General features: G+C 42.6%; 4 protein-coding genes across 8 annotated transcripts; 2 read left to right on the plus strand and 2 right to left on the minus strand.

Annotated features, from left to right (window-relative positions):
* Positions 1 to 36: 36 nt before the first annotated feature.
* tbc1d23 (TBC1 domain family, member 23) lies at positions 37 to 7,767 on the minus strand. 2 transcript variants are annotated; one of them, XM_003973901.3, is made up of 19 exons: positions 7,661 to 7,767; positions 6,788 to 6,899; positions 6,336 to 6,441; positions 5,882 to 6,086; positions 5,676 to 5,799; positions 5,461 to 5,585; positions 5,213 to 5,259; positions 5,035 to 5,138; positions 4,846 to 4,962; positions 4,672 to 4,764; positions 4,404 to 4,574; positions 4,285 to 4,327; positions 4,097 to 4,203; positions 3,851 to 3,993; positions 3,505 to 3,549; positions 2,814 to 2,902; positions 2,612 to 2,747; positions 2,338 to 2,532; positions 37 to 1,818 (listed from the first exon to the last, which is right to left on the minus strand). In XM_003973901.3, exons 1-19 carry the CDS (start codon positions 7,696 to 7,698, stop codon positions 1,734 to 1,736), a joined length of 2,085 nt encoding a protein of 694 aa, XP_003973950.1. In that variant the 5' UTR covers positions 7,699 to 7,767; the 3' UTR covers positions 37 to 1,733. The 2 variants fall into 2 exon arrangements, with proteins under 2 accessions (XP_003973950.1, XP_011612810.1); XM_011614508.2 differs by lacking the exon at positions 3,505 to 3,549.
* Positions 7,768 to 8,085: 318 nt separating this feature from the next.
* On the minus strand, positions 8,086 to 15,922 carry tomm70a (translocase of outer mitochondrial membrane 70 homolog A (S. cerevisiae)). The gene is made up of 12 exons (XM_003973831.3): positions 15,384 to 15,922; positions 14,376 to 14,549; positions 12,928 to 13,054; positions 12,719 to 12,828; positions 12,492 to 12,640; positions 10,807 to 11,014; positions 10,588 to 10,722; positions 10,377 to 10,484; positions 10,183 to 10,299; positions 9,910 to 10,007; positions 9,706 to 9,828; positions 8,086 to 9,634 (listed from the first exon to the last, which is right to left on the minus strand). The coding sequence occupies exons 1-12, from the start codon at positions 15,711 to 15,713 to the stop codon at positions 9,481 to 9,483; spliced, it is 1,833 nt and encodes a 610-aa protein (XP_003973880.3). The 5' UTR covers positions 15,714 to 15,922; the 3' UTR covers positions 8,086 to 9,480.
* Positions 15,923 to 17,760: 1,838 nt separating this feature from the next.
* lnp1 (leukemia NUP98 fusion partner 1) lies at positions 17,761 to 21,845 on the plus strand. 4 transcript variants are annotated; one of them, XR_003886293.1, is made up of 5 exons: positions 17,761 to 17,927; positions 19,060 to 19,305; positions 20,581 to 20,679; positions 20,882 to 21,534; positions 21,640 to 21,845. XR_003886293.1 is itself a non-coding variant. In XM_029828329.1 (4 exons), the coding sequence occupies exons 1-4, from the start codon at positions 17,772 to 17,774 to the stop codon at positions 21,047 to 21,049; spliced, it is 669 nt and encodes a 222-aa protein (XP_029684189.1). In that variant the 5' UTR covers positions 17,761 to 17,771; the 3' UTR covers positions 21,050 to 21,845. The 4 variants fall into 4 exon arrangements, 2 of the variants coding, with proteins under 2 accessions (XP_029684189.1, XP_029684190.1); XR_003886292.1 differs by having other exon boundaries at positions 20,882 to 21,168; positions 21,265 to 21,845; XM_029828329.1 differs by having other exon boundaries at positions 20,882 to 21,845.
* Positions 21,846 to 22,980: 1,135 nt separating this feature from the next.
* On the plus strand, positions 22,981 to 26,954 carry tmem45a (transmembrane protein 45a). Its single transcript, XM_003973832.3, has 7 exons — positions 22,981 to 23,191; positions 24,891 to 25,094; positions 25,184 to 25,393; positions 25,493 to 25,677; positions 25,756 to 25,898; positions 25,997 to 26,098; positions 26,268 to 26,954. The coding sequence occupies exons 2-6, from the start codon at positions 24,899 to 24,901 to the stop codon at positions 26,091 to 26,093; spliced, it is 831 nt and encodes a 276-aa protein (XP_003973881.1). The 5' UTR covers positions 22,981 to 23,191; positions 24,891 to 24,898; the 3' UTR covers positions 26,094 to 26,098; positions 26,268 to 26,954.
* The last annotated feature ends 127 nt before the right edge of the window (positions 26,955 to 27,081 follow it).

Here is a 27,081-nt window from a genome sequence, read left to right on the forward strand (position 1 = left end):
GCTACTTTTCGTGTGGAAAAACAGGACTTATTCCTGTAAGGTACCAACACTAAATCCTTTTTATTTCAACAAAAAGTGCAGGCATGTATTAATTGCAGTTCAAACTCCTGGATCCACCACCAAGGTTAAAGGGTTCTCATCCCAGTTCCATCCCAAATCAGAGGTGATTCCTCTTGTTTAAACACAAGGATGCTCAACCTGCGTTTACTCTTGCGAGGGTGCACTCGAGCTCCATTTATTAAAAACAAAAACGCTTAGAAAATAAACGGCGGTACAGTAAGGTGCAAATTACATTGGAGACATTTTGAATAGTGGTAGCATTCTTTTCACCTCCGATGTCGCAGAGTAACGAAGACTCCTGGGTATGATCACGTCAATACTGAACAATATTACAAGGTACTGAATCAATATCAAGGAATGCATTCAAAGACTGGCGTAGAGACTAAATATTACTGGGCCTTTGGTTGACATTTTGGTTTTTGTAGCCCATAATGTGCCATATGTTTCAGGTTCAGCCCCTCTCTTCATTTCAATTAAATAAAAAAAAACCTTTCTTGTGATGACCTTAACGTAGGCTCTGTCACTTTAATCCAGGTGTTATAAACTAACATCAAGTTTGAATCATGAAGTTGGAGAGCAAAACAGTTTTAAATGAGCGAAGCAGTAAAGCAGCAGCAGGATACTGTGATACGTTGCCAGTATCACAGGCATGAGGGCTAGGCAAGAGCGGCAAACTGAAAGTAAGAATTATAGTCATTTTTTAAAGTGTATTCCTTCCTCTACATCTGTCTAAAGGACAGACCATCTTACTACCATCACCTGGAAATATGCAACTACTGCTCCATTCCAAATACAGTTGCCTGCGTCCACAGGCCAATCATTTCACCTGGATGTGTGAACAAGGTGAAACCAGTAAAATAAAGGTCACGCACCATATGAGAAGGATGGTAAAATACTGGGACGCTCCCGCTGTAATACCGATGTAGTTCAGAGAGGCTGGCAGCTGCTTTCTGAGTGCTACAGAGTCTAGATGAATGTAAAAGCTCAGAATTAAGTAAATCTTACTCAAGAAAGAAAGCAGAGCTGCAATAGAAGCCAGCTGAGGCTTCGCTGCATATTCTAAGCGATAGTAAATGTGCTCAGAACTAAACTGAGCAGAACCGCTTAAACAATTTATACATATTCATCACGTCCGCAAATAACTCCTATTGAACACCGTCGGCCTGGAAATAAATGCTATCAAAACCCTTTGTTACGTGAACCAATCGCCCTCAAATGGCTGCTGGAACTGGCTCACTCACGCTTGCTTCATGACCAGATGATTAAAACGACTCTTTTAAAGTAAATTTCCAGAGACAGAGACCGAACAGAGACACAGAACAGACCACAGCTGAGAGGGAGGTCAAGGTCAGTCATGTCGTAAACGCTACGTTAAGGCCAGAGGAAAGCTGTCAACATGGAATTGCACTGGACCGGGAACCCCTTAATTCAACAAAAGAGAAACTCTTACGGTTAATTTCGTTAACTTAGCATAAGAGAGGTGGCTGGGTGACTGCTGAGCACCTAAGAGTTACATCACACCAGATGTGTCACAGAAGGTCTTCAGTCAGCTGTGTGTCCTCCATGTCCCAAACACAGACAACGCAGTGCTTCACTGTTCTGGTTTTGTCCAGCAGGAGGAGCGGATAGACACATTTACAGTCTGTGGTCATTTCCCCACCCAGCTTTTCCAATTATGAGCTTTCCAGAGCATCTAGCACCTTCATGATCTGCTGCTTGATGACCTTGGTGGCGTCGCCTGCATTGGGTATCAAATATCTGAGTGGAGAAGGGAAAAAAGTACAACAGGAAAATGAATAACGGCAAGTGAGCTGATGTACGGCTCTCTCTAGGACAATTAAATTATGCAGAATTAAACATGTGACTTAATCAGCCACCACAGTCTCCTTCTTTCCCTATGAACTGGCAACTTTTAATTATGGTGTATATATGTCCATTTGAACATGAGAATGCAGCTGAGGCATCGTCCCTCCAATTATAGGACTAATGTAAAGCATTCTGCTTGTGTTATTGCAAAGACTTATACACATTAGAGGATGTTTGGCTAGTATTTACACCAGCATTTTATCTTTTTGCTTTATTAATAACAGCAGAATGGGGACATCTTAAAAATAGATGAGTTATTCATTTCTGAGAAGAAAGCATTGCCCCCGTTCTTCTTCGTGGGTTTGCCATTAAAGATGTGATGGGATGAGATATTCTCCATTCAAGGCTTTTCATAATCTACAGACGATTGAAATAACAAGAACCACTGTTTTAACCGCGCGCCCTCGTCACCTCTCGACTGCCGTGATCTCGCCTCCAGCCGAGGAGTTGCTGCCAAACTTGAACGTGATCAGCTCTGGATGCTTCTTCTTGGAGGTGATCTTCACCACGGAGTTCAAGGCTTGTCTGGACTGGATGTAGGCGAAGCCCCTCCTTGAGGCGATCTCACGCAGACAGTACATGTGAGTGGCTGTGATCAGCAGGTGGCTGGCAAAAGCCGAGAGTCGGGGTTACAGGTGGTCGTGATCTTTGCAAGTTTCCTTGAGTGATCCAGACGTTAACTTACCTGGGAAACATGTGACCAGTTTCCTTCACCTCGTTGCACGGAATGCGATGCTTTACATCCGGTTTGTTCATCCACGTCTGGACGTTGACGATCTCCTTCCTGTCGTCGTCCGACATAGACGAGCTGTCGATCTCGTCTGGGAGGGGAGACAACGGGCAGATGTAGCGGCTTCATGGACGTAGAACCGGCTGAGGACGTTTACCTGTGTCGTACTCTTCTTCATCAGCGATGCTGAACACAGGCTTCACTCCGCGGTACGCTTTACCCACGCGGTCGCTGCTGCTCACGTGTCTGCAGGCAGAAAGCAAGAAGGCAAAAGTGAGGCATCATCAGGGAGGTGTCAACACAACCAGCACGCAGAGCCAGGGGCTGTAGTAGAACCGCTTAACCCACTACTGTCAGTTTATGCTGTTAGAAACAAAGAAAGAATGAGTCTTGCAGACAGTCAAGGAGCTACAGGTTAGTCTATGGATGATATCCAGGGCTATCAGTGTCAAAGGGGGGTCTTTTATTCCTGTTTGTGCGCAGCCCTGGTTATCATCGAACACAATGAAATGGAATGACGGACTGTTAGAGCGTCATCAAGCAAACGGCAGTGATGCAGAAGGTCTTTGTATGTTCAGATGAGAAAGGGATGGCAGCGTCAGCGAGTTGTGGGTGCGAAGCCCGGCCTCCTGAAAGGTCTGAACGTTGTTAGTGAAAGCACGAGACATTACGTATGCCGCCGGCCCCCCTGCTGGGGGCGCAGCGATTGGGCAGTGCGGGCAGAGATGCTGCTACCAAGCATGCGTCTAAGTGACATTCGACTAAGTCTGGGTGAACCCGGCAGGCCGCAGGGTTTACAGCCAGTGGACATGCTGGTGATGAGCAGCTCAGGGGCAGGGAGCTCTTACCGGTCTGGAGTCACCTTCTCTGGCCAGGGGAGATTGAATGACATTCTAACATGGAATAAGGCAAAAGGTCGTGTGAATGCAAAATACAAACAATACTCTGTTAAAGTTTGTTACAGTGGACCAGCGCGAGCTGATGTACAGATGTCAGGCATCAAACGTTTACACCCGAGTCACAAGCACTCATGGATGAGCCCAGGAAAGAAAGCTGCAGAATCGGCTAATGGATGGAAAAACAACACTCTCACAATGATCCTGATCATGTGTAAACGACAATGAGATGGAATTTCAGAGTTCTCCTGTCTGAAAAGCATGTTGGGAGTGAATTTATCGGGAATCCTGAGCTCACCTTTCTACCGGGGTGGACGTGTTCTCGATGAAACTGATCATCTTCTCCTTCACGTTCACCGACTTGGACTTGAGAGCAAAAGTCATTTTGTTGACCAAAGACTTGACGCCTTTGCCGTCTGCGGAGCCGCTCAGCGACTCTCCCTGAATGCACAAGGGCAGACGCGTGTTTGATAAAACAACTCTGCTGACACCATTCACCGCTCATTTAAGGTGGTATCAAGTCTAGAGACTCGCTTCCACCTACATCGGCGGAGCTGAGGCTGCTGTGAGATCCTGAGGTGCTGACGATCCAGTGGATGTACGAAGAGTCCAGACCTTCCACATTCATGTCCACCAGGTGTTTCTGAAGAGCTAAAAACACACGGTCTCCAGTTTAGTGTCCCAAGTGCTGTGGAGAAAAGCCACTCCACCTTTTAAACAGCAGCCACTCACCCATGAAGCCTCCTTTAGCGATGCTGACATATTCTTTGTTTTTCTGCAACAGAACAGCTTCGGTTAGCAAAGGAGGAGCAACAACACGCCGTCCCTCCCGTCGCTCGCGGTTCACACACCTGCAGGAAATGTGCCAGCACCATGTTCATATACATGTCCTCCTCCTCCCTCCCACTTCCCATGAAGCACAGGTGCTCCCCGCTGGCGATGGAGCCTGACTCCAAAGACTGCTTCTGTGCCTCCAGGAGAGACTTGACAGACAGAGCGAACTCGGAGGGGTTCTGGAGCATCTGCGTGCGGGAGGAAAGAAACCCCGTCACGTAAGAGCTGTAGACTCGCTGAGTTTGAGTTTGCACCATGACTTGGAATGTGTATGTTTGGCCTCACCAGGTCAGAGTCCAGATGAAAGGCTGTGGACAGGTGCCCGGAATTGTACTGTTCTGCAGGCCGACAATCCACCACAAAGAATCGGACCCCGTCCTGGAAGAGAAATCCATTATTTAAATGACCCTTATGCGTGCGGTGAAACTCACCAGGGATGAGTCTTTGATTATTAATGACCTGCTGGTTGGCCTGAAGAATCTCAGGGACAGACACAGGCATACACAGGGCTTGACTCAGGTCAGTGTCCTCCTCTTTCAAAGCCACCAAGCTGCTTCCAAAGAGATTCTGGTTCATCTAGCACAAACAAACCAAAAGCATGAAGGACAGCTCGTCTGCTTCTGTTAGTGGTAAAAGACAGAGCCTCACCTTTCGGAATGACAGGGGAGTCTTGCTCTGGTAATACTGTGCCAGTGAGAACAAATCTTCAATGTCCTCAGCTTCCAAAAGTGAAGGAGATGATTCCAGCATTTCTGTAAGACAGGAAGTGCTTTTAGGAAAATGTTCAACATCACACAGCATTAAAGTGTCAGCAAGCCAAACTCACTGATGATGTCCTCTTTGCTGTCTCCTTCTTGTGCAAGGATGGACTCTCTAAATCAAAAGAGAAAGACATTTTTCAGTTGCAAACGAATGTTTGTCAGTCCAACTTCCGGGTCAGACTAGAAAAATACACAAACATAATTTCAACACGTCCCTTCAATCGACACCTAAAAGCAACAGTAACAGCATTTAAATCTGCTGAATCTGTTTGGGGCAATAGCGCTTGTGTGGCTTTTACTAGCAGCTGCTTACTTGGCATTGACAAGGATGATGAGCATGACGAAGAAGACCAGAAAGGGGTCAGCCTGCTGGAGGTAGAAGTCCCACATGGCCTGGGTAACGTCAGGAAGGCAGTGGCTGGAAAAGAGACTGCCCAGCTTTGGAGGAAATGTAAACACACACTGAACAGTCAGGTTTATTCCTCATGTCAGCTACAAAGGTGAATACTTTGAAACAGAAACACGCACCCAGTTGATGGCGTAGGAGTCGGGGGTGATCTTCTTGGTGTCCAAAAAGGAGCAAAGTTCTGGTTCGTGATACTGCAGCAGCAGCCTGTATAGGTGAAAAGGTCGCCCGTTTGCCACGCAGTCCCTGAAACAAACATGTGTGACACCTGTTAGACTCAAGTCACCTCTCAGCACACCGAATCGATTTAATGACAGCCGACTCAGACCTGGGGATGTACTTGTTCATGAAAGCATAGAAGCAGTTGTACAGGTCGCTGCGAGGAAGCTGTAGCCCCAGCAGCGGTTTGAGCAGGTGTGGCCAGCTCAGCTCCGGGCTGAAGGAGATGTTCCGGGACTTGCAGTAAAAAGTGATGACTGACTCAACATCCGACACCACATCGGCTCTCTCTTCTTCTGACATTTCCAACTGGTCTAAATGTCGGAACAAAATTTGCACACAATAATTAACACAATAAAAGAGCACTCCATTAGAGAAGAGCAATACGGTAGGAAAATAGCCATAGATGCATCGGCGAACCACAAAAGGATAATAAAAAGTCCTGCTTTGTTGAGGAACAGTATTCACCGAGAAGGCTGGATCTGCCCAGACACATACAGTTTTTGTTCTGATGCTTTATATGCCTTTTTTAAAGGGAATATTTGATCAGGGAACACACTCACCAATCAGCTGCTGACTCCGGTGGTGAATGAGAGTTTGCTCTGGTAAATCAAGGACACCATCCCATGAGGACAGGCTGTCTCCTTTTCCAGAGACATTTAAAGCAATCTGGCAAAAAGAAGAAACAGCTACTGAGCCACGCTGGCCCCAACTTTGTCAGTGTGTAATTTTTGAGGGCTAAAATTCAATAACTAAAATTAAAAAATTAAATAATACAACAACGAAAGCTTTCACTCAAACACAGATTTCACATTAGCCAAGCCTTGTGTGCTGGTTTATCCTGTCATCTCCTGATGTACAAAATGTTTCTTGCTTCATTTCTTTCACAAATGTGCTCAAAAACCAGCTGCATATGTCTTAGCAATTGAAATGAGCATTATTAGGAAACGAAGCAGCATTTATTTTGTAGCAGACATCGGTTTTTTTTAGCAGTTTTTCTCACGACTGATTCTACCTTCCACATTTTGGCTCGATGTTGAGCTGAATGCTGCTGGACCTGCACAATCCCTCTCTCCATCTCCGTGTCAGAGCCTTCAGAGTCCAGAGGCTCTGCTAAGTCCTGGTCCCTGTTGAAAAGGACAATCGGGGCATCAAAACATGACAAGAATGGCAGACAGGCAGCAAAACTATCTGATTCATATGAAACAGCAATTGCAACTTTAGCACATTTTAACATTTTACACAAAGCATTAGAATATTATGGACTGCAACGGCTCAAAGAGATGAGTTAGAATTGAGAAAGTTTATCACTTACTTCGCATTATCAGAGATTACGTCACATATTGTTTTCAAATGCAGCCAAATGACCGCACAAAGACCCACTTTTGTCAGGGCTTAACAGCTTTATTACTTTACCGACGGGTCCAATATTCATTTAATGAATCTCTGGAATGACGAGACGTAGACGAGCAAATGAAGGAGCGACACAGTCTGACCCAAGTTTTGAGCCGAGGAAACCGGAACAAGAGCAGACAGAACACCGGCTACCTCCGCTGCCTCTTTACTGACAGCGGGTTGGCTGGAGAATATTATACATTAGTCAAAACAAATATAATAAATGGTAGAAATATTACTAATTATTAAAAGCATTTCGGTCATTTCTTTCCCGTTTAAAGGTCCGCTGATAATGAATCGGGAACAACTTGGCTAACGAACACTAGCTGGCTAGCTCCGGGGTTTAAATTAGCATCGCTCGTCAGCAGAACTGGCGAGCGACCCCAAAGCCTATTTAAAAGAAATAAGCTTGAGTGTTATCAAACGATATCGAAACCAATTTAAAATTTTAGGGAAATGACTCTCCAATGGTCCTGTTTGTGAATTGTCTCACCAGACGCCCCGGATAGCTTCCTCCACCTCATCCGCCATTGTTGTGTTGACGGCGACACGTCAATGGCGTCATTACGTCATATCAGCTGGGACGGAAGCAACAAGGCTGAAGGAGTTTTGTTTTTGTTTTATTACGTTTATTTCGAATTATTATTGAAAATGCGGAATGCATTGTGTGAAGACTTTCTGACCATAATATAAAATACAAAGTGTTTTGAAACTTGTGAACACGTCGATTGTTTTGGTTATATTGTAACAGTGTGGAGGAATACACGAACTACACCTGTAGGTGGCAGTATTTACACGTTTCATCTTAACACAGATCAAAATAGCAACTGAACTGTACAAACATTTGTTGTAAACATCAAATACACTACTAGATTTTTGTGGATTACGGTGACCGTGAGCAAGAAAGACAGCTCCAATTCTCATTTCAGGAATTACTTTATTGGGATTCATATTTTCACTTTGGTCTCACCCCTAGAGGATGAAGAAAGTCACATACTTTATACCAAACAGCCAAAGTTTAAATGGCCTGCTGAAATCAATATGAGCCTCCATAAGTTCTGGGCTCAGCTCTTGCAGTAAATTGAAGATTGTTGTGATGTAGTGTTTGCTGGCTGCAGCTTGGAATGTGATTGGATTCCGGGTAACTGTCACATTTACCAAAATTAGCCAACACTTCTTTCAGATGAAAATCCCATCAGCCTTTGGGGTTTCACTAAAAAATGTAAAATCCTGCATACATTCCACAGTGTTGGCTAATTTCCCTGTGTTGGGGAAAAAATAAAAAAAATGTATGAGAACCAAATCATACAGTGTACATGGGAATGGGTTGGATGTTACTTGGAAACAATCAGACAGGTTACTTGATTATACTTTGAAAGGGAGGGAAGTAAATGTCTGGTAGAGCTGATGTAGTATGAAAAAATAAAAAAAATGTTTTTTTAAAGTGAACTACAAAAACAAGTAGTCCATTGTGATGCCATCCGAGGCAAATAAAAAACCTCAAAACTAAACACAAAGTGAAGTTCCTCCTAATCACAAGTGTTTTGCCTAAAGTCTCTGACAGTTTAAGTTTTTCTAGCAATCAAGACAGCACGAGCATTGCATTACATCAACAGTGAACATGCTGCACAACTTATATAAAAATGATAACAGGCAATGTCATAAAAAAAAAAAGTCAGGATGCTAAACTAATCCCTCTGCTGCTGTGTCCGTCAGAACAAATGCAGCATTACAAACATAGACATTACACTCCTGAACCATATTCATTTTAATCTTGCATTCTAAACTGAAGATTTACATTACAACATGTAAGGAGCTGAAACAAGACAGACCAATATGCCAACAGTCCACTGGATCTATAAGAAACACTCACAGCACCTTTTGTAGACTTAATTCACAAACATCCCAAAGTCAGCAAAAGGTTCAACAGACTGCATTTAACTCAACTGCCTTCATTTTTACCTTTATTTTCTTTTAATTTAAACAGATTTACATGGCTATCTGTGTATTTTCATTGTGATTCTTTGTCATTCTGCATGGTTTACTGGTTGAACAATGTAGAAGCTGTTTTCTCACCCAAAAAGACGCAAGTTATTAAAGATGCATTAAATCCGAGCCTCGGCTGATCTATGAAGTGAAACCTGTTCCGTGATAGCAAAACCCTCTGAATGTGATGTAAACACAAAAGATTGTGGGGGTATTCTCCCCCTCCCCCACACAATCCAGTACTCAAATCAAAACTAGGTCAGACAATTGCAGTTTTAATAGAGTTGTGTTGAGTAATGATCATTTTGGCAATAAACTGTGGAGGGGTTACAGTGTCGGTGGCTTCAGTCCGTACTTCCTCGCCACTTCAGTCTGGGCGTAGGCTGCATCACACAACGAGTACAAGTGGGCCATCTCCATCTCAGACTTGGCTAGGTTAATGGCCTTGTTGAACATTTCTATAGCCTTGTCCAGATTGCCCCTGAAAGGACAAGTCAGTGGTTATTCCGGGCACTGCCTCTGTGCCGGCTGGCAACCGTCTGTTAATCCTACCTTTGAACCTCGATGGTTCCCATCGTTTCATAGGCAAAGTCACATTTATTGTCGATCTCAATGGCCTTATTGATGAGGTCTAAACCGACGTCAAGGTCTTGTCTCCATTGAAGCTGTAACAAACTGGACAGCCGCAGATCAATGAGCGACAGCTATGATCTGAGTCAGACTTTTTTAAGTATATATATGTACATGTCAACATACCCTTTGTGAACATATGTGGTGGCATTGTCTGGCTCCAGTTCAATACACCTATCATACATCTCGTCCGCCTTTCCAAACTGCTGCTGATCTGTCAAAGCCTGAAAAAAACAGCATAAATGTGTTCACAGCTAAGGACGTTAAAACATTCTTGTGTTTATCCTGCCTACTGTTACTGTTACTCTCAGACGGCAGCATGTTTTATGCTGCTTTGGAGGGACCCTCTCATACAGCGAATGTGTACAATGAGCAGAATAATGGCTGTTTATTTTGTACCTGAGCATAAAGAGCGTAGCCTTCGGCACATTGAGGGAACCTTCTGATAACATCCTGAAAGCCATCAATGGCAATCTGAACTTGTGATTGGTTGTTTCCAGTATACGCCTGTCGGTACTGTGGAACATGAATGAAAACACAACTCAGCCACGTTGAAGTTGGAATCATTAGTCATTATTGGTGCGATCACTTACCAGAGCAAAGCATTTCTGTGCTTGAGCTAGCGCGGAGTCGGGCCTCAGCCGAATGCATTCATCAAAGTCTCCAACGGCCTCGTCCACCTGATCCAGCAGAATTTTCAGCTACGGGGGCGGGGGAGGAATAAACAATGAAGACGGAACAAGTTACCAGAGCCCTTTCTCTTATGAGATCAAAACAGCGTCGAGAAACCAGTTTGGTCAGTACCTGACCCCTGTGGTGGAAAACATCTGGGTTGCCTGGATCAATCTCTGCGGCCATGTTGAAATCTTGTGTAGAGAGCATGGGCTGCTGCTGCTGCATGTACATGCTTCCACGCTTGATCAAAGCATTGGCTCTTAGCTGCAAAATGCACATGGGGGGGGGGACTTCAGGTTATATTTGGTGCAATAATCAGCTCCAGTCTGGTCAAAGAATGGTCTCTACCTTCACATTGGCATGGGGCATGTTGATCACACGGTCCAGATCGGGCTGGGCCGCAGTGGCATTTCCAATCAGCAGGTAGAACGTGGCGCGCAGCAGCAGGGACTCGCCCATGTATCGGCCCGCCGAATCTATTTCCTTGGTGCATTCACTAATAATTTTGTCGTAGTTCTCCTCTTCCATGTACTGCTTTGCCTTCAGGTAGCCAGATCTGGGGGAAAAACAGCATTATGAATAAGAATTAGCAAGAAAAATGACTTTAAAAAAATATATTGCCTGGTTTTCAGCTAATAAAGAGTGAATTCTGATCAAATTATTGGTTCGTCATTCATGAGAAGGCCTACTAACCAAGTGATTGCTTAATATTCAGTCACTCCAGGAACAATTTGACCCATCAAAATAGTTTCCCAATCATTGCACTCCCCTGACGCACGACTGTAGCTGGCGGTCCTGTGTTGTTCCTGGGCCAGAATGCAATGAACTGACAATGATCTAAAAAGCTCAATACCTGAACAGCCCACATTAGCTCGATGTGCCATGTGCCACTGGAACGTTTCATCTGTGTTTATCAATGCAAAAGTGAACAACTGTCATTTTAGGACGTCAATCAGGAAGCAGGGGAGGCCGTGGTACAAACGCACGCTATTACCTCACGAGACCTTCGCATATAAACGACGGCACTGGGGCGAAGCTTTCACATCCTGATGATTGTGATAAGATGTTTAGTCAACTCACTTCTGCAATGCTCTAGGAAATTTGCAAAACTTGTGATCACATGAGTAAACAAGTTACCAAAAACACCCGATACACACGGCGAAGGTGGTGCTTTTAAATTCTGATGACTTTGGGGTTCAAGGGGCATAGAAGACAAGTTCTCTGGCCAGACTGTGAAACCAAATGTCAGGTTATCAGCCCAAATCTCCCACAGGTTCACTTAAAAAGCAGTTTGGCTCCTGTGAATTCCCCAAATGCCACAAGGCCACCAGGCAGAGTATACAATGTGCAAAAATACCACGCAACCAAGCCAGCGCAAGTCACTGCAGGGCAAATTCTTTCGAAAAAAAAATTCACAAGCATCTGCACTATTTGAACTAGCACAGTAGCCTGGAGGGACAACAGCCTCCATAATTAATAAGCATCATTCAACAGTAAACAGTCTGCCAACATATACCTTCAGCTTATTTATTTTTGCTTCTAAAACCACAGTTTTGTTTTCTGACACTTTGCTGAACTGGCTAGATTTGTTGAGTGACCTGTTTCATGGTTCATTTGGCATAAAGGCAGAAGCAAAGGTTAAATACATTCTGATAAAGCAGCTACTTTTCATTTTAAAATAAAACTGATAAAAATCTTCAGGATAACAGATAACTATTTCTACATCAGTCAAAATAATGCACTTTTTGTTATTTTGTGGTGCATTATTTTGCAACAGTGGGTTGACTACACGCGACAATACATTTTTTAAACCACTGACAAGGGTAAAGACAACATAGTATGCCCAACTCTGTTTAATTATGTGCTTATATTAGGCTTTAATGAGATTAATCATGCATTTGTGTTGTTTTTATTCCACCAGCCCCCCAAAAAGTTAGTGAACATGGCGTCTTTTCAACAAGTTATCCTGTTCTCTCCTGCTAAAACCGGAGTTACTGTACCATTCAGTGGCTCCTGGGTAAATATTCACTCACCTCTCAGTGACCTCCGCTGCTTCACCCTCGTTGTCTTTATCTTCGTCTTTCTTCTCCCCCTTCTGCAGGGGCTTTGAGATGATGTCATCAGTGAATGAGCTAAAATAAGACTTTATGAACTGAGGAGAGGGCATCATTGGCTCGCGGTTCTGAGCAAAAGAAACAAGGTTTAGTGTGACATTTCTTTGCGGCAGTCAAATAAAGGAGCTCCCTGAGTTGACATGTACCTTGTATTTTTCCTTAGCCTTCTCTTTTCCCAGCTGCTTCAGCACCCTGTCTGCCAGCAACATGCTCAGTTGGTTCTGGAAGGCCTCGAGAATACACACAGCTGTGACGTCTACATAGAAAATATAACAAAGCCAATGGGGAAACAACAAAAACTTTTAAAGATCCGACTGTAAAACAAACAGTTCTTTTAAAAATAACGTGGTTGTACCCTCTAGGCATTCCTTCTTGTTGTCCAACTTTTCCAGAGCTTTGGCTCGTCTGAACAGCGCCTTTATGTAGCGTGGATTCAGTTCGACGGCATTAGAGCAGTCCTGTACTACTTCTGTCCATTGCAACTGGAATTAGATTGTAAATGTCAACTCTAAAATGTAAATGCATGAAAATCCGATGGTTTAATCAGATAAGGCTCATAGGTAAAAACAATCGTAGCTTTGCAGTGGCTATTGCTTAGATAACTCATAAAAAGTATGAGATGCAGTGTCATAAAATAGACTCTTACAATTTGTCTGAAGAGGTAACTGAATGAGTGCATCCTGGTTGTTTATTTTAAACACAATTGCGGAAAGGTTTGGGAATGTTAATGATTGGACAGAATCTTCTGCATCATGACCTAAGAGGAGCAGATGTGAAACTGTCACGTGGAAAAACGGACGACCCCTTTCAACGCCAACGCCAACTGATTTCTTCTGTTTTCTGCTTACTTTTATGAAAAGCACAACCTAGCTTTCTCAATGCTTATTCCATTCCGTTGTTTATTCCAATTCATTGAAGCAAAGAGTTATTCAAAAGCCTCACTCATGAGAAAAAGCACTGGCCCCCTTAAGCTAATAACGCTTGGCAGCAATAACACTTTCAATCATGCGTTTTTGATGTCTTTCACATCGCTGTGGAGGAATTTTGGCTTGGTCCTCTTTCCAATATTCTATTTAATCAGCCACACTGGAGGGTTTCAAGCATGAGTGGCCTTTTTCTGGCCATGCCACAGCATCTCAATCGGAGATCATTCTCATCTCCAACAAAGCCACTTAAATTTTTTTTCTCCAACAATATTTGTCTACATGCATGAGAAATAGTCCAATACACGGTCAAACAGGGTTCAGCACAGCTGGAATGATCAGCTCTGCTCACTAGGTACTAATTTCAGTGAAACAGCAACTTTCCAATATAAAATAAATAAACAACCAGGATAAGCACAAAGTAGAAAAGTAGCACTAAATCTAATGATTGCATCTGGATCCGGGATATCTTAAAAAGGATTTAAAAATGAAATCTGTTGTATTGTTCTGGCTGATAACATCAATAATTATACACCAAGAAGGCTACTCTAGATGTCAGCTATTAGGGCAAGATTAACTCTTTACACCAAATAAGCCACCCAGGAGGGAAAAAACAATCGTGCATAATCATCCACAATAATAAGGTAATAAAACTGGACAATGGTGATAGTGTGAACAAGTCTGAAAGATGAAATAAATGACTGCTGGCGGTGGACCCAGTCAGGTTTGTAATCCCTATGGAAGCTACTGAAAAGATACGAAACATTGTTCAAATAGCAGCTGACTGGTTCTGGGCTTAAAGGATGCACACATTAATGTTTTCATCCCACAGAAGTCATAAGTTTGATTAGAAAGATCTCTCAAAGAGTTTGTTGCCAACCTGCTGTTCATAGGCAGCTGCTCTGTTCTGATAAAACGTTGATAAGTCCGTCTTCTGCTCATTGGGACACAGACCGATGGCCTCTGTGTAACATTGGATGGCGTTTTCATACTTGCCGGCCTTGAAGTACTTGTTGCCCTTATTTTTCGCTGCTTGAGCACGCTCCAACGGGCTCTAAAAGAGGACATTTTGAAGAAATCCCTTAAATGACAAAATGTTTCCTTGTAACATACACTGACTGTACACGTATACCATCACTGAGTGCACATAACCTACAGGGTTAACATTTTATGGGTTATGTTTATAGCACAACCTGGTAAACGACTGTAAAAATAACCGCACATACTGTATTTATTAAGTTATTATCCTCACTTGCTGCTTCTTTTGCACTTCTGGTTAGATGCTAAACTGCATTTTGTTGCTCTGTACCTGTACATGTGCAATAACAATAAAGTTGAATCTAATCTAATCTAACACAATCCCATTACCACTTTGGATCATGCTGGCTATTAAACCATAGGTTGTTTTACATTTAAAATGTCTCGTTGAGATGACGGCAAAGTGCATGAAACAACAAACACAGATGCTCGTTAGCGTACTCGTAAAACGAATTCTAAACATAATCCCATCATTTTGGCCAGGGCTTTCATTTCTGTGCGCCACTTTGAGGTCCTCTTTACTGGGTAGCACAGGTAGAACGTTTCCGATGTTCTAATTAACTCAACAAATGATATAAACACCGTTGGCCTATGGTGTTTTGAATAAAGGCTGTAATTAGATGCTAATCCTGCAGCGCTGACTGCCCGCATTAGCCTCGCTTATGAAGCCACGTTAGCTGTCACTTTCTGGTTGCAACGTCAAGTGTCCTTGAGAACTCTTTCATGGCATTGACATAATTATACCAAAAACTGCGCGCATTGTGATTAAACAAGCGGTGTCAAACCGGGCACAGAACGTTATATACACACTGGGGGGAACCGTAAATGCTAAATGCACAGGTAACATTACCCTGTTATCCTGCTCCTGGTTGGTTCGTGCTGCGCCGTCTTGGCCCTGCACTGGACTGGCGCTGCCTTCTGGTGTTTTCCGTTCGCCGGCGGCTTTACTTTTCTTCTTCCTGCTACGATTCCAGAGATAAATCGCCCCCACACCCAGCGCTATAGGAGCCCCTATTAGTAGTGCCAGCTGCCAGCGGGGCAACCCGGTCCCGGCCTCCAGCTCCACTAATTTAGAAGCAGCCATGATCTCCAACCGCCTGATAGTTAGCAAACAGCGAGCAGCGTGAGCGAAAGCACAAATTCCTCTTCCTGTGTTGTCCGCGAGGTCACGCTGAAGCATCACGGGAAACGGAATTGTGGATGGATGGAATTGTAGTCCGGAAGTTTAACAGCCTACACGAAGCAGAGATGCTCTCCCAGTCTAACAACCCCTCTTTTTTTAATTATGGAAGTGAAATGAATTAGTTTAATTAATTAATTAATTAGACTTTAAATTCAATATAACAATACTAAGAAAGCAGAGAAGCAGATACAGGTTGTAATCTTTTCCTATACAGTCTTAGGTTTACAGGAGGTTGTATCGTAGTTTTGTTTTTTTTTGGTTTAAGATAAAAGCTTGAAATGACTTTGATCTTTAAAGGAGTCACCAACGTCACCAAAATTGAACCAGTTCCTCCTTCGATCCAAAAATCAAAGAGAAAAAAAGCTGATCAAAGTGGGGAAAAATAGAGATAATCTGGAATCAAAATACATTTTTTAATGTTTGGTATGATGATTTTCGTTGACCAATGAACAGGTTCTTACTGAAAACACAAGGTGGCGATGCTGCTGATTTCAGGCGCACAATTCTCTATGTTCATTCGCTATTTTACCTTTTAATAAATCAACACCATCAAATCTGATCATATCATCGTATTGTTGTCATTTTAGTAATTAACAATCCATTGTTTTCATCCAGCAATTACTATTCCTTACACGTGCACGGACTACATCTTTTTTTCGATTTGGTGTGTTTTGTTGTGTTTGTTCTGCAGTATCGATACTCAGCATTTGATGGCGTTATGTCACCATTCCTAACATTGTGTGTTTTTATAAACCTTTGTGCTGAACTGTTTGGCTGTAGTTTACTGTTCTGTTGATGCCCAGGGCCATCTGTCCTCAGCGTTCAGCTATGAACACTTTTCAAAGCCAACAGTATTTAGCAGAAGTGCATATGAGCAAAAGATACGGTTTGCTCCGAAAGTTACAGCCTGTAAACAAGTATAAGTTGAAATGAGTAAAAGGAATTGTTTTTTTTTAAATATTATTTTAGTATTATTAATACATACATTATACAATACATTTAAAGCTTCACAAAAATGCTTAAAATAGATTTGTTAATTAATGCAAGTATCATTTTTTCTGCATCGTGGTGGATTTAAGTTTTCACTAAAGGAATAAAACAGGATTTGTTATACATAAATAGCACATTCAGTGTCCATCCTGCAGTTTCACTGGGCATCCAAGTGCCACCCAATCTCCAAACAATGACCATGTTAAGGTGGCTTTACCATGTGAGTTCCTACTTTAGCTGTTTATACCTTGTTTCTACTTTTCCTGGTCTTTGCAAGATTTAACTTTGACTTTAATTTGTTTTTAAAATTTGTGAAATAAAAGGCATCTGTGTAGTTGATGTGCAGTTTAATGGATGATGTTAACTAATTTTTTTTTTAGGAGTTAATGAACAGATCCTTTTCAAATGTGCCAAATGTGGTTGTCCGATCAGAGGTGTACACTGCAACATAAATAAAGTTTGGAGAAAGCCATAAATGTGATCGGGGAGGTTACTATAGTGTGATATGAAATGTTTACTTTGTTTGTCCCATATAAAGTGGGTCAGAGGCTCTCAGCCCACAGCAGTAGACAGGGTAGCCTGCACTCCATAATTATTGACAGGTTTGATGTACTCAGTGAGTGGAAAGTATAGGAGAATTGGAGCCTCAATTGTCTACCCCCAGGCTCATGACTGTAATGGAAAGAATAAAAGCACTGATCCCATCCAGAGCCAGAATACCAGCCTCGCCTCTTTGTTGATTCTCACCACTGTCATTTTTACTTTCTACCAGTCCCACTAACAAGATTAGCAGGGATTTACTTATTTAAAGACTGAAGCAAAATAAGCTTTCACTTATTTTTGGATCGTCTAAGCAGCCGTGTTAAAGGCTTCAGAGGAATCGAATTTAGACCAGTCTCTGTCTGGTGGAGTGAAACCATCTGTCCGTCAGAGCCTCAGTGGGTCACCCGGCATCGTCCTCATCCTCTGGGCCGCTCATCCACGAGCAGACGTCTGACATTTGCAGCACGAAGAGGCTCCCAGGACGTTCCCGCCATGTCCCTCAGGCTCCTGCCTGCTTTTGGCATGGATAACGACGACGACGACGATGGCAATTTCACAAAATGGATGAGCAGCTACTGGGGCCACGGAGCAGAAGTCGGACCAAACAGAGAGCGAAAGCGCAGTTTCAGGAGATCTGCAAAAACCCATCATGACAGAAGGGCTTCGCTCCCAACAGTGGTGAGAACCTGCATTTGGAGAGAGAGAATGCAACAGAATTAAGCTTCTTACAACATTACAAAAACAATCCCCCAACTGGACCAACTAAATATGATGCAGTCAGGACAACTGATTTATTATTTGTGTGATCTGCTGTAATTCCTCCTTTCACACCATGATATTTTTGTTAGAGCAGTCAGATCACAAAGTTAAACTTGATTTAATCTTTTACTTTGATTTGATTTTCATGAATGGATAGATTTTTACTACATCTGGTCCCACGACCATCAGAGACCAAACCTTCATTTCCCAACATGATTCAGGAGATACTGACAATGTAAATGTTTGTCTGAATGAGGAACAATATTTTTTTGACTCCTGGAGATAACATGATTGATTTCAACCAAAAGAAAATAATTTTAGTAGTCATAGTGACTACTACTACTAGTAATCGCAGTATATACAGATGATTATAACGATGACCAAAATAGAACAGCATTAATCATTTCTTCGGTTCAATTTTGAATTATTTACGTTAATCATATCATAACATATTAGGGCTTATTTTTATGTTGAATGGATGTTGGTGCTGAAAAAACAAAAATATAGAAAATGTTTTGCTTTTGACTGCTAAACATTTGTTTCTGTAATAAATATTCTGTAAATTGTACTAAGTATAGCACCACTGTCCTTGTATTTTGCAATAATTAAGAATTATTATTTGATTATGGCTGTTTTGTAAATATCAAGTGAACAGACTATTCTTAACTATAATAGCTGTAATTAGGAGGGTGTTTTCTGTTACTTAAGACTATGAGGAGTGATTAACCCCAATTACCTCCGTTCAACTTAAGCCTGTCATTGTGATAGTTATATCAGACACTTAAAATCCTTAGCCTTTCATCCACTCATCCAGCAGCCATCATCCATCCATCCATCTATCTATCTATCTATCTATCTATCTATCTATCTATCTATCTATCTATCTATCTATCTATCTATCTATCTATCTATCTATCTATCTATCTATCTATCTATCTATCTATCTATCTATCTATCTATCTATCTATCTATCTATCTATCTATCTATCTATCTATCTATCTATCTATCTATCTATCTATCTATCTCAGGGTGTTCCCCTTTTCTCTACAGTCACAGTTAGATGCCATGAAGTTGAACAGGCTCCACGCAGCCACGACGGCGCCCTCGCCGAGCCACATCAGACCAAGAGAGGAGAAGGTGGAGGTCAGGACCCACCAGCGAGCGCGTCGGGTCTCCTCAGCCGACAACACTCAATCCAAGTCGGCGATTCAGGAGAACCGCATCACCACCATCCCAGAGATCACAGAGTCGTTTGAGAAGAGACTTTGTCTCCATGATAAGAAGACCGCAGCGCTGGTGGGTTTCTTCACTCTTGTCTTTACTAGATCGTTATGGCCTTTTTTTGTGATTACTAAGGTTGTAAATTATGGTATAGTAACATACTGGTAACATTAAAAAAGTTAATGTTTCAGTAACTTTCATGTGGTGTAAGTCAGGCGAAGGTCAAGGACACAAGCATCAGGCGAAGTGAATGCATAAAATCAGAACGTTAATCACAGTGGAAGTAAGGTTTGACTTTGTTCATCTTTTATAATAAGAGACAAGTTCTTATCTCATCTTAAGTAGTCCTTTGTGTTTATGAGAAGATGAAATAATCATTTCCACACTGCGGACATTTACAGTTTTGCAGCAGCAAAAGATAAACATGAAAGGACGAGCAAAATAACAGATCATAAAATTGTGAACGATCATTATTAAATTTAAATTGAAGCTCTTTATGTGGCCACAACCAGGTTGTATTCTGAACATGGTCTGATCCGAATTCTGGAGCAGGTCAGTAACGTGTCCTCGGGGAGCTCCTGAACCTCATGTTAGGGACCCAGACCAGCAACAGACAGAGTCTCAGCCTGATAGTTTGCCAGCCTTCATATTAAAAGTCAGTGGAGTCTGCACACCACACACCAATACTTGACCTTTGCATAGGCGAGGAGCTTCATGGCAATCCGTGGTGTATAAATACGACACTGCGTTATCAGTGTCATTCTTTTATTGTCCTGTCGGTGCGTAACAGACCAGCGGCACGTCATGGGTAAGGACCTTGTTATGAGGAGGTATGCAGAGTCTGTTTTACCACTGAGGGACGGCCTACATATTTGGCCTCTAATCACGTGCCTCGTTATTAGACTGTGAACTGGCAAGCATTGCTGCGTGACCTCAAACAAGCTGAGAACTCAAATTTAATGAAATGGGATCATAAACGTCACAATTACTTTGCTGCATTGTGCAGAGGAGGTGTGGTGCACAGCTAAGTGCTGGAATGTTGCTGGAATGAGTGTCAGCACCTCCATGTCTGAAGCTTTACAGTAGCCTGGTGACAAAGCTATGGATGGATGCATGGATGGATGGATGGATGATGGATGGATGGATGGATGGATGGATGGATGGATGGATGGATGGATGGATGGATGGATGGATGGATGGATGATGGATGGATGGGTGGGTGGGTGGATGGATGGATGGATGGATGGATGGATGGATGGATGGATGGATGGATGGATGGATGGATGGACTACATGTGTAGATAGTGAATAAAGCAAGGATTTCAATACAAGTCTTGTTTGTGTTTCACAGAATGATGACAAGAAATCGTGCCTGATCTGTCATGAGGACATACGGAAGAATGGAGGAGGAGTTCAGAAGCTGCAGTTTATGCATCACTTGCACAAGGAGGTAAAACATTATCTGCACTTGAATCTTCACCTTTTTTGGAGCATGTCAGAGTCACGGTGCTTGAGGATTCATTTCTGAAATATGTGAATTTGGAAATCCAAGTCAGCCTGAACTCTGGCTGGTGGAGCACTCTGAAGGGTCCTGCTGGTCTGAGGACTCGATGCTAAATGATTGTGATGTCTCCGTTTTGTGGGGGCCGAAGGTGGTTCGTAGGTTACAGCACTCTCGGCCCCGCAGCGGCAGCGAAGCAGCAGTTTTCCAGGCGGGTAGGCTCTCGGACGAGAGGAGGAAGTCAGCAGATGGAAATATTTCCATGGAAAAGGAGCTGCGCACACCCCAACGCCAAAGCTCCCTGCGGAGACATCGCTGATATCAGTCCATGATAAAAGTTTCACACCAGAAGAAAATAGGATGATCTGGGAGACACGCTATATGATTTGTCATTAAAAACCCTGCAAACTGTTATGAGGAAGAACTGGTGGAATGTTGGTAAAATGACCTTATTTCCTTTAAGTTTTTGTTTTTAGTGTTTGTGTGTAATAAATGCTTATTACAGGGTTATTGAATGTGTATTCTGTGTTTCAGTGCATGGATCAGTGGCTGTGGAAGAAACAGATGTGTCTCACATGCCGTGTCCATGTGTCCATGCTACAGCCTCTTTACTGGTCCTCGTCCCGCACCAAAGTCCCATAACGCCCCCGCATCAACACCTCCTGCACCTGCATGACTGACCCCTCAAACCTGCTCCACGCCTTAGGCTTTCAGCATGAAGAACCTTCACCCCTCAGTTTACCTGCACTAACCAGGCTCAACTAAACTAAACAGCAGCATGAAAATAACAATGTCACTTTGAAAGTAGGTTCACACTTCTGGAATTATACCTATACTAGCAAATATTATAGGCAGGCAGAACTGCGTTGATTCTAACTATTTACTGTCCATTGCTCTCTCTCTTTTTAGCAATTTCTTCTTACAACCCTTCAGATTGTCTTTGTTGCTGTTTGACTGTTTGCATATTTATCTGGAGCCTCCTAGATGTATATCCAATTCTTAGATGTATTTACTCCACTTTCTTTCTATATAGCTGTTTTTTTTAACTTTATATGAGACACATCATATTCAACTGTGGTATCTTAAATAAACACTATTGTAAATCATTCGTCTCACTTTTTAAAGGTACAAATGAAGAATTCATAGCAAACTTTTGCTACAGGCGGCAGCTGTTCTCTACAGGAATGAGTCTGAGCTTAAACTTTAAGCATTGACTCGTGCCTGAAATGTGCTGATTTTAGTGGGAGTACTTAAAACGGTCTCTTTTACTGATACTGTGACATATTTAGCTTCATTTTCTAAAGAAATGAAAGTGATTTTGCTAATGAAATGAATTCCACTGAGAATATTGTACTTTTCTCTCCTACATTTAATTTAATTGTCAGATGGTGTCAGAAAGTGATTCTCATGACCAGACAGATAATAAAGGTTAGTTAAAAAGAGATTTGTAGAAGAAACTTGCAACTATGCAAAGTCAAAAATAGTGCATATTACACACATTTGCTTCTGTGTTTGCAGACCTTTGTGTCTTGTGTGGCCCCATTCTGCAGTGTTGTGATGTGTGTGTGTGTGTGGGGGGGGGGGGGGGGGGGGGGGGGGGGAAGAAGTTGTTCCTCACTCTGTTTGTTTTGGTCTTTGTTACCCTGAACTGCTTCCAACATGGGGATGGTTCAACCAGTGTTGAAACGTGTGTGAACGTTTTCCTCAGTCAGCTGGTGGAGTGGGTCCAGGTGAGGGGTACGCTGGGCGGCCTCCAGCAGGGCCGGGGCCCTCCTCTCAGGAGTGGTGCAGTGATGCATACATTTGACATGGTTGTATTGTAATCAATCGTGTTGACAGGAGGAGGCTATTTTCCCTGCCTTCTAGAAAAGGCACTTTTCTTCTGTAGTTATCTTTAAAAACTCCAATTTAGTAGAATGCTTAAAATACTTGAAGACGTGTAAGCACTTTTTTTTCTTAAAAGAAAATCGTGTAAATAGCAATTTGTGGTTTTTGACGTTGACAGGCTTCCAGCCGTGTACGTGTCGGAGTTCTCGTCACAGTTCGGCGGATGGGAAATAGCGGATCCCCTCAGCGGGGAGGGACCCGCGCCGGCACGAGCAGGCGGAGTAAAAGTGTACACGTGGACACCTGAAATTGACGCGCCGCTCAGCCAATGAACGCGCCAGTAGGTGACGCAAACGCATGGCTGCGGACCAATAGGGTTCCTTCTTGGTTGTAAACTGAAGCTCAACTGTTTCTTCTGGAGATATGAGGGAAGTGGCAGAGAGAGGAGCGGGGCAGGAGGACGGAGATGTTTATGTCTGCTTCATGTCTTCACGGGCAACAAAGGAATGTGTGTCTGCACGGACACTGGAAAAAAACACTTGTGTAATCTGAAAATGGGAGTATTTTGATCTTTTTTTGATTGAAATTATTAGCAACTTTTTTTTTTTTAAACCTACTGGAAAAACATACTTTGGTAAGACCCCCCTCTCCCTACTTCGTTTCTACTGCAGGCAACTATGTAAAGAAGCTTTAAAGTGTTTATTTTTTTTCCCTCGCCAATAAACTTTATTCACGGTTTCTGTTCGTGTTAATTACTTTGGTCTCTTTAGTCCAACAGCGTAGGCATCTTTTTCTATAAAGTCGAGCCTACCCTCAACTTTAAAACCTTACTTCTATTACAGAAGTAATAGGAAAATTTCATTTGCAGTTGCAGCACCAAATGATTTTGCTTAAGCCTCCAATCATCTTATAAATCTCAGCAAAAGTTAGATAACAATCTGGATTTGGTTCCAATTCTCGTGCTCTGATTCCATTAAAACTCATTTTTTTTAAACAAGGCTAATTATTGGAGGGGTGATGGAGGTCTCGCTAAAAATATCTCATAGGCTACAATTATGAGTTATAGCTGTGTGTTTAAATTGTAGACTGATTTAACCACAAAGTAACATCAAGGACAGCTTCGACGTTGTCATTAAATAGAACAACTATTGTTTAAATGTGCGATCAACACCAAGCTACAGTGAATATAGTGTTTATTATCTTCAATCCAAGCTAAATGATGATGACTACATTTGTTCCACTTCACCTGTCACAATGGCTGCAGGTCAAATGTCCTAAGACCTGCTGCCAAATTATTGTAATTGGGAACAAAACAGCCTGTTTCTCAGCCATTCATGAGTGTAATACTGTTCAAAATAAATAAAAATAAAAATAAAGAAATAAAGATTCTAAATAAAATCTCACTTATGCTGGTAAACACTGACAAATAAACCGGGAGCCAGTAAAGCTGCAAACATTGTCAGGGAATATGAATTTGATATTGAGAATAACATTGATTAAAATCTAAAGAATCCTCGAGCAGCTCTCGACTGACAAGATTGCCATGGCGACTGCAGTGTTTGTTTTATTGTGGAGAGGTTGCTGTGGGCCATCTCACCCAGATGACCTCAGTTTAGCATCTCAAACACCCTGTTTTTGAAGAGGGGCACCTTCAAAAGGTTTTCCTTGTTGCTGGGGAGAGGGCCATAAAAAGCCTGGACCCAGCTCTAATTTACGTCACCGAAATAATCAGTCAAATTCTACTTTAGCCTATTTAAGATACAAGCAACAAGTTGCATGATTATGATGGACTTCCAATTGATTTCCTGTGGATTTATCTAAGCTAATGTTTGCATTTCTTATGAGAGATTAAATGACAGTACACGCAGGTACATCAGGGGCAGTTTTGTTTAAATAATATTCCAGGAGATTATGGACAATCATTACCAAGCAGAGCACGACACAATCACTAGCACATCCTGGGGTGATCTTTGTGTATAAGCCACTCACAAAGAACTTTGTGTAAAGCAGTAAAGCGGTCACAAGTATACAGGTGTGACTTTGTGCCTTCTACCTATACACACTTAACTGACTATTGCCACACACACTAATTATGTGCAATTATGCTGTGTGTGTAAATTGCTGGTACTTTGTCACTTTTCCCTTTGCTGTTGCCCACTCTTTAAAATACTTTACTGACAAGGGAGGGAGAAAAAAGATTTTAGAAAAATAACACATACACAAAATCCATTTATCATTTAACCAATAGATGTTTTCATGAATTTGTGCACTGCACCGAGGCTTCTGCAGTCGTCCACCAACATGTATTGATTGATTAACCTTCTTGTATGCAGTGTAAGTCATGGGAAGCTTCAAGGGCCATGCACTCCCTGGAAGCTTCTTCCTGGTGGCCGGACTCTGGTGGACCGGAAAGCATTCGCTCTGGCACGTTACCCGCAGGAACAAGAATCTGGGCTCCGGTCGAGTGGCCAGTAGAGCCTCGCAACGCCGGCTGGAGCTCATCGAGAGCTCCATCGTAGTCTTTTTCTCTTTTGTGGGTAGGTTGAACTTAAATAAATTTGATATTGACATGGACAGTTTTCCGCTCACGACAGTGTAAATAAGCAGCGTGTGCTGTGCACTCCAGGGATTTTGGCCGAGCAGTTTGCTGACGGGCCAAGACTCCAGTTGTACAACGCCGCAGAGAAGCACTGGGAAGATGTAATGAACTGGCAACACTCCACCATGTACCTCTTCTTTGGCCTGGCGGGGATCGTCTCTCTGATCGTTCACACCACAGATGTTGCTCCCCTGGCCCTGGATAGGCTGATGCTGGCTGTGGCTTTCTTCAATGAAGGTAAGAAAAACATGCTGTGCCAAATGTACAGTCGCGTTCACTCAAGAGGGTTGCGAATACGTTTGCCCCTTTACACTCACCCATACTCGATTTTGGCAGGATTTCTTTTCCTCTACCACCTCCATGGCAGGACAATGCTGGACGTCCATGTGCATCAGCTACTTCTCTACGCCGTCTTTGGAAGTGCAGCTGTTGCCTTCCTGGAGGTCTTCCACAGAGGCAACATCCTCATGGAGATGCTGCGCTGCACACTCACCATGTTGCAAGGAAGCTGGTTCTGGCAGGTAAACCTAAAAACCTACAAATAAAAGGTTGTAGAGCACGCTGTGACAACTTCCTCTGTATCTGCTCATTGGCCTCAGATCGGTTTTGTGCTGTATCCTCCTCATGGTCCAGAGTGGGACCTAAAGGATCATAACAACATGATGTTCATCACAATGTGCTACTCGTGGCACCTCGCCTTCGCCTTGCTTGCTGTGAGCATGGTTTATTGCACCGTCAGCTGGTAAGAACATTGCTCTCCATAGACCATCCTCTCCGCTGCTGCACAATGTCCTGGACTTCTTTCAGACTGCGACTCTGGTGTTTGCACTTTCTGCGTAGTGTGGTTCGCTCCAGGCTGAAGAGGACTCCTCCAATGGAAATGGGACTTCTGAAGCCCAGAGAGAGAGAGCCTGAGTCAGAAGATGAGATTTTATGAGGATGGTAGCGTACTCCTTATTATTATTATCATCATAATACCATTATTTAAATCAAATGAAAATGGAATCATCATGGAATGATCCACTATAAGAATATTTATCATAGCTTAAGATGGTGTGTTTGGCCATCCTCTACCTGAAGTCGAGTATTCATCCACTCCTTTGTCATTCAGGAACTGCTCACTCCCTGATTACATGAGGCGTGAACCAGCAGACCTTCAGAGGACGCCAATCAGGAGCAAGCAATCAGAGTACCGTTGTGACAAGCAATTACCAGCAGTATTTCTCCTGTGACCTTCCCTCAACAACTCTAGAAGCTATAATGCTGGAATCAACTGTCTCCAGACTCATCTGTTAAGGGTAAACCTGTTTTTCTCTCTGAGTTCGGAGACATCGACCCTTTATGTAACTGTAAATGCAATGTGGATCTGTCATGTTGTGGTGGTACCTCGTGTAGTATCAGTGTGCAGTATCAGAGACAATAAATTAGAAAAGAAGCAAATAGGAAGAAAGACGACATGTGTGTTTTACGTCACATCAGAAGCAGTTAATTGATTAATCACTTGTGCTTCCAAAGTAGACAGACTGATATTGTAAAAGTTGAACTATTTTTAAAGCAATGTACATGTCTACCTCTGCCTTACTATATTTATTTCTTACACCCATAACTGTTTCTCTGTCTTATTTTGCACACGTAGTTTAGGTGAGTAAAGTATTAAGGGACAAACATTATTATAATTGTTGTCATTGATTGCATTCAATTTGACTTTCGTGAGCTTTTCTTGTAATTTTGCTGTACAATACCGGTACTGTCATCATGTTTTTAAAATGGCCAATCAGAGTAAACTCATCCTCCCTAACGTGTCTTTAAACATTATTTTCCTCCTGTGTAGGAATTGGGATGACACTTCAATACACTTCCAAATCGTGTTTTATTTGTTCGATGGTAAATTCGAAACGGTAACATCAGATATAACATGCTTTCAA

The sequence above is a fragment of the Takifugu rubripes genome, chromosome 20, assembly GCF_901000725.2.
Source record: "Takifugu rubripes chromosome 20, fTakRub1.2, whole genome shotgun sequence".
Taxonomy (NCBI): Eukaryota; Metazoa; Chordata; class Actinopteri; order Tetraodontiformes; family Tetraodontidae; genus Takifugu; species Takifugu rubripes.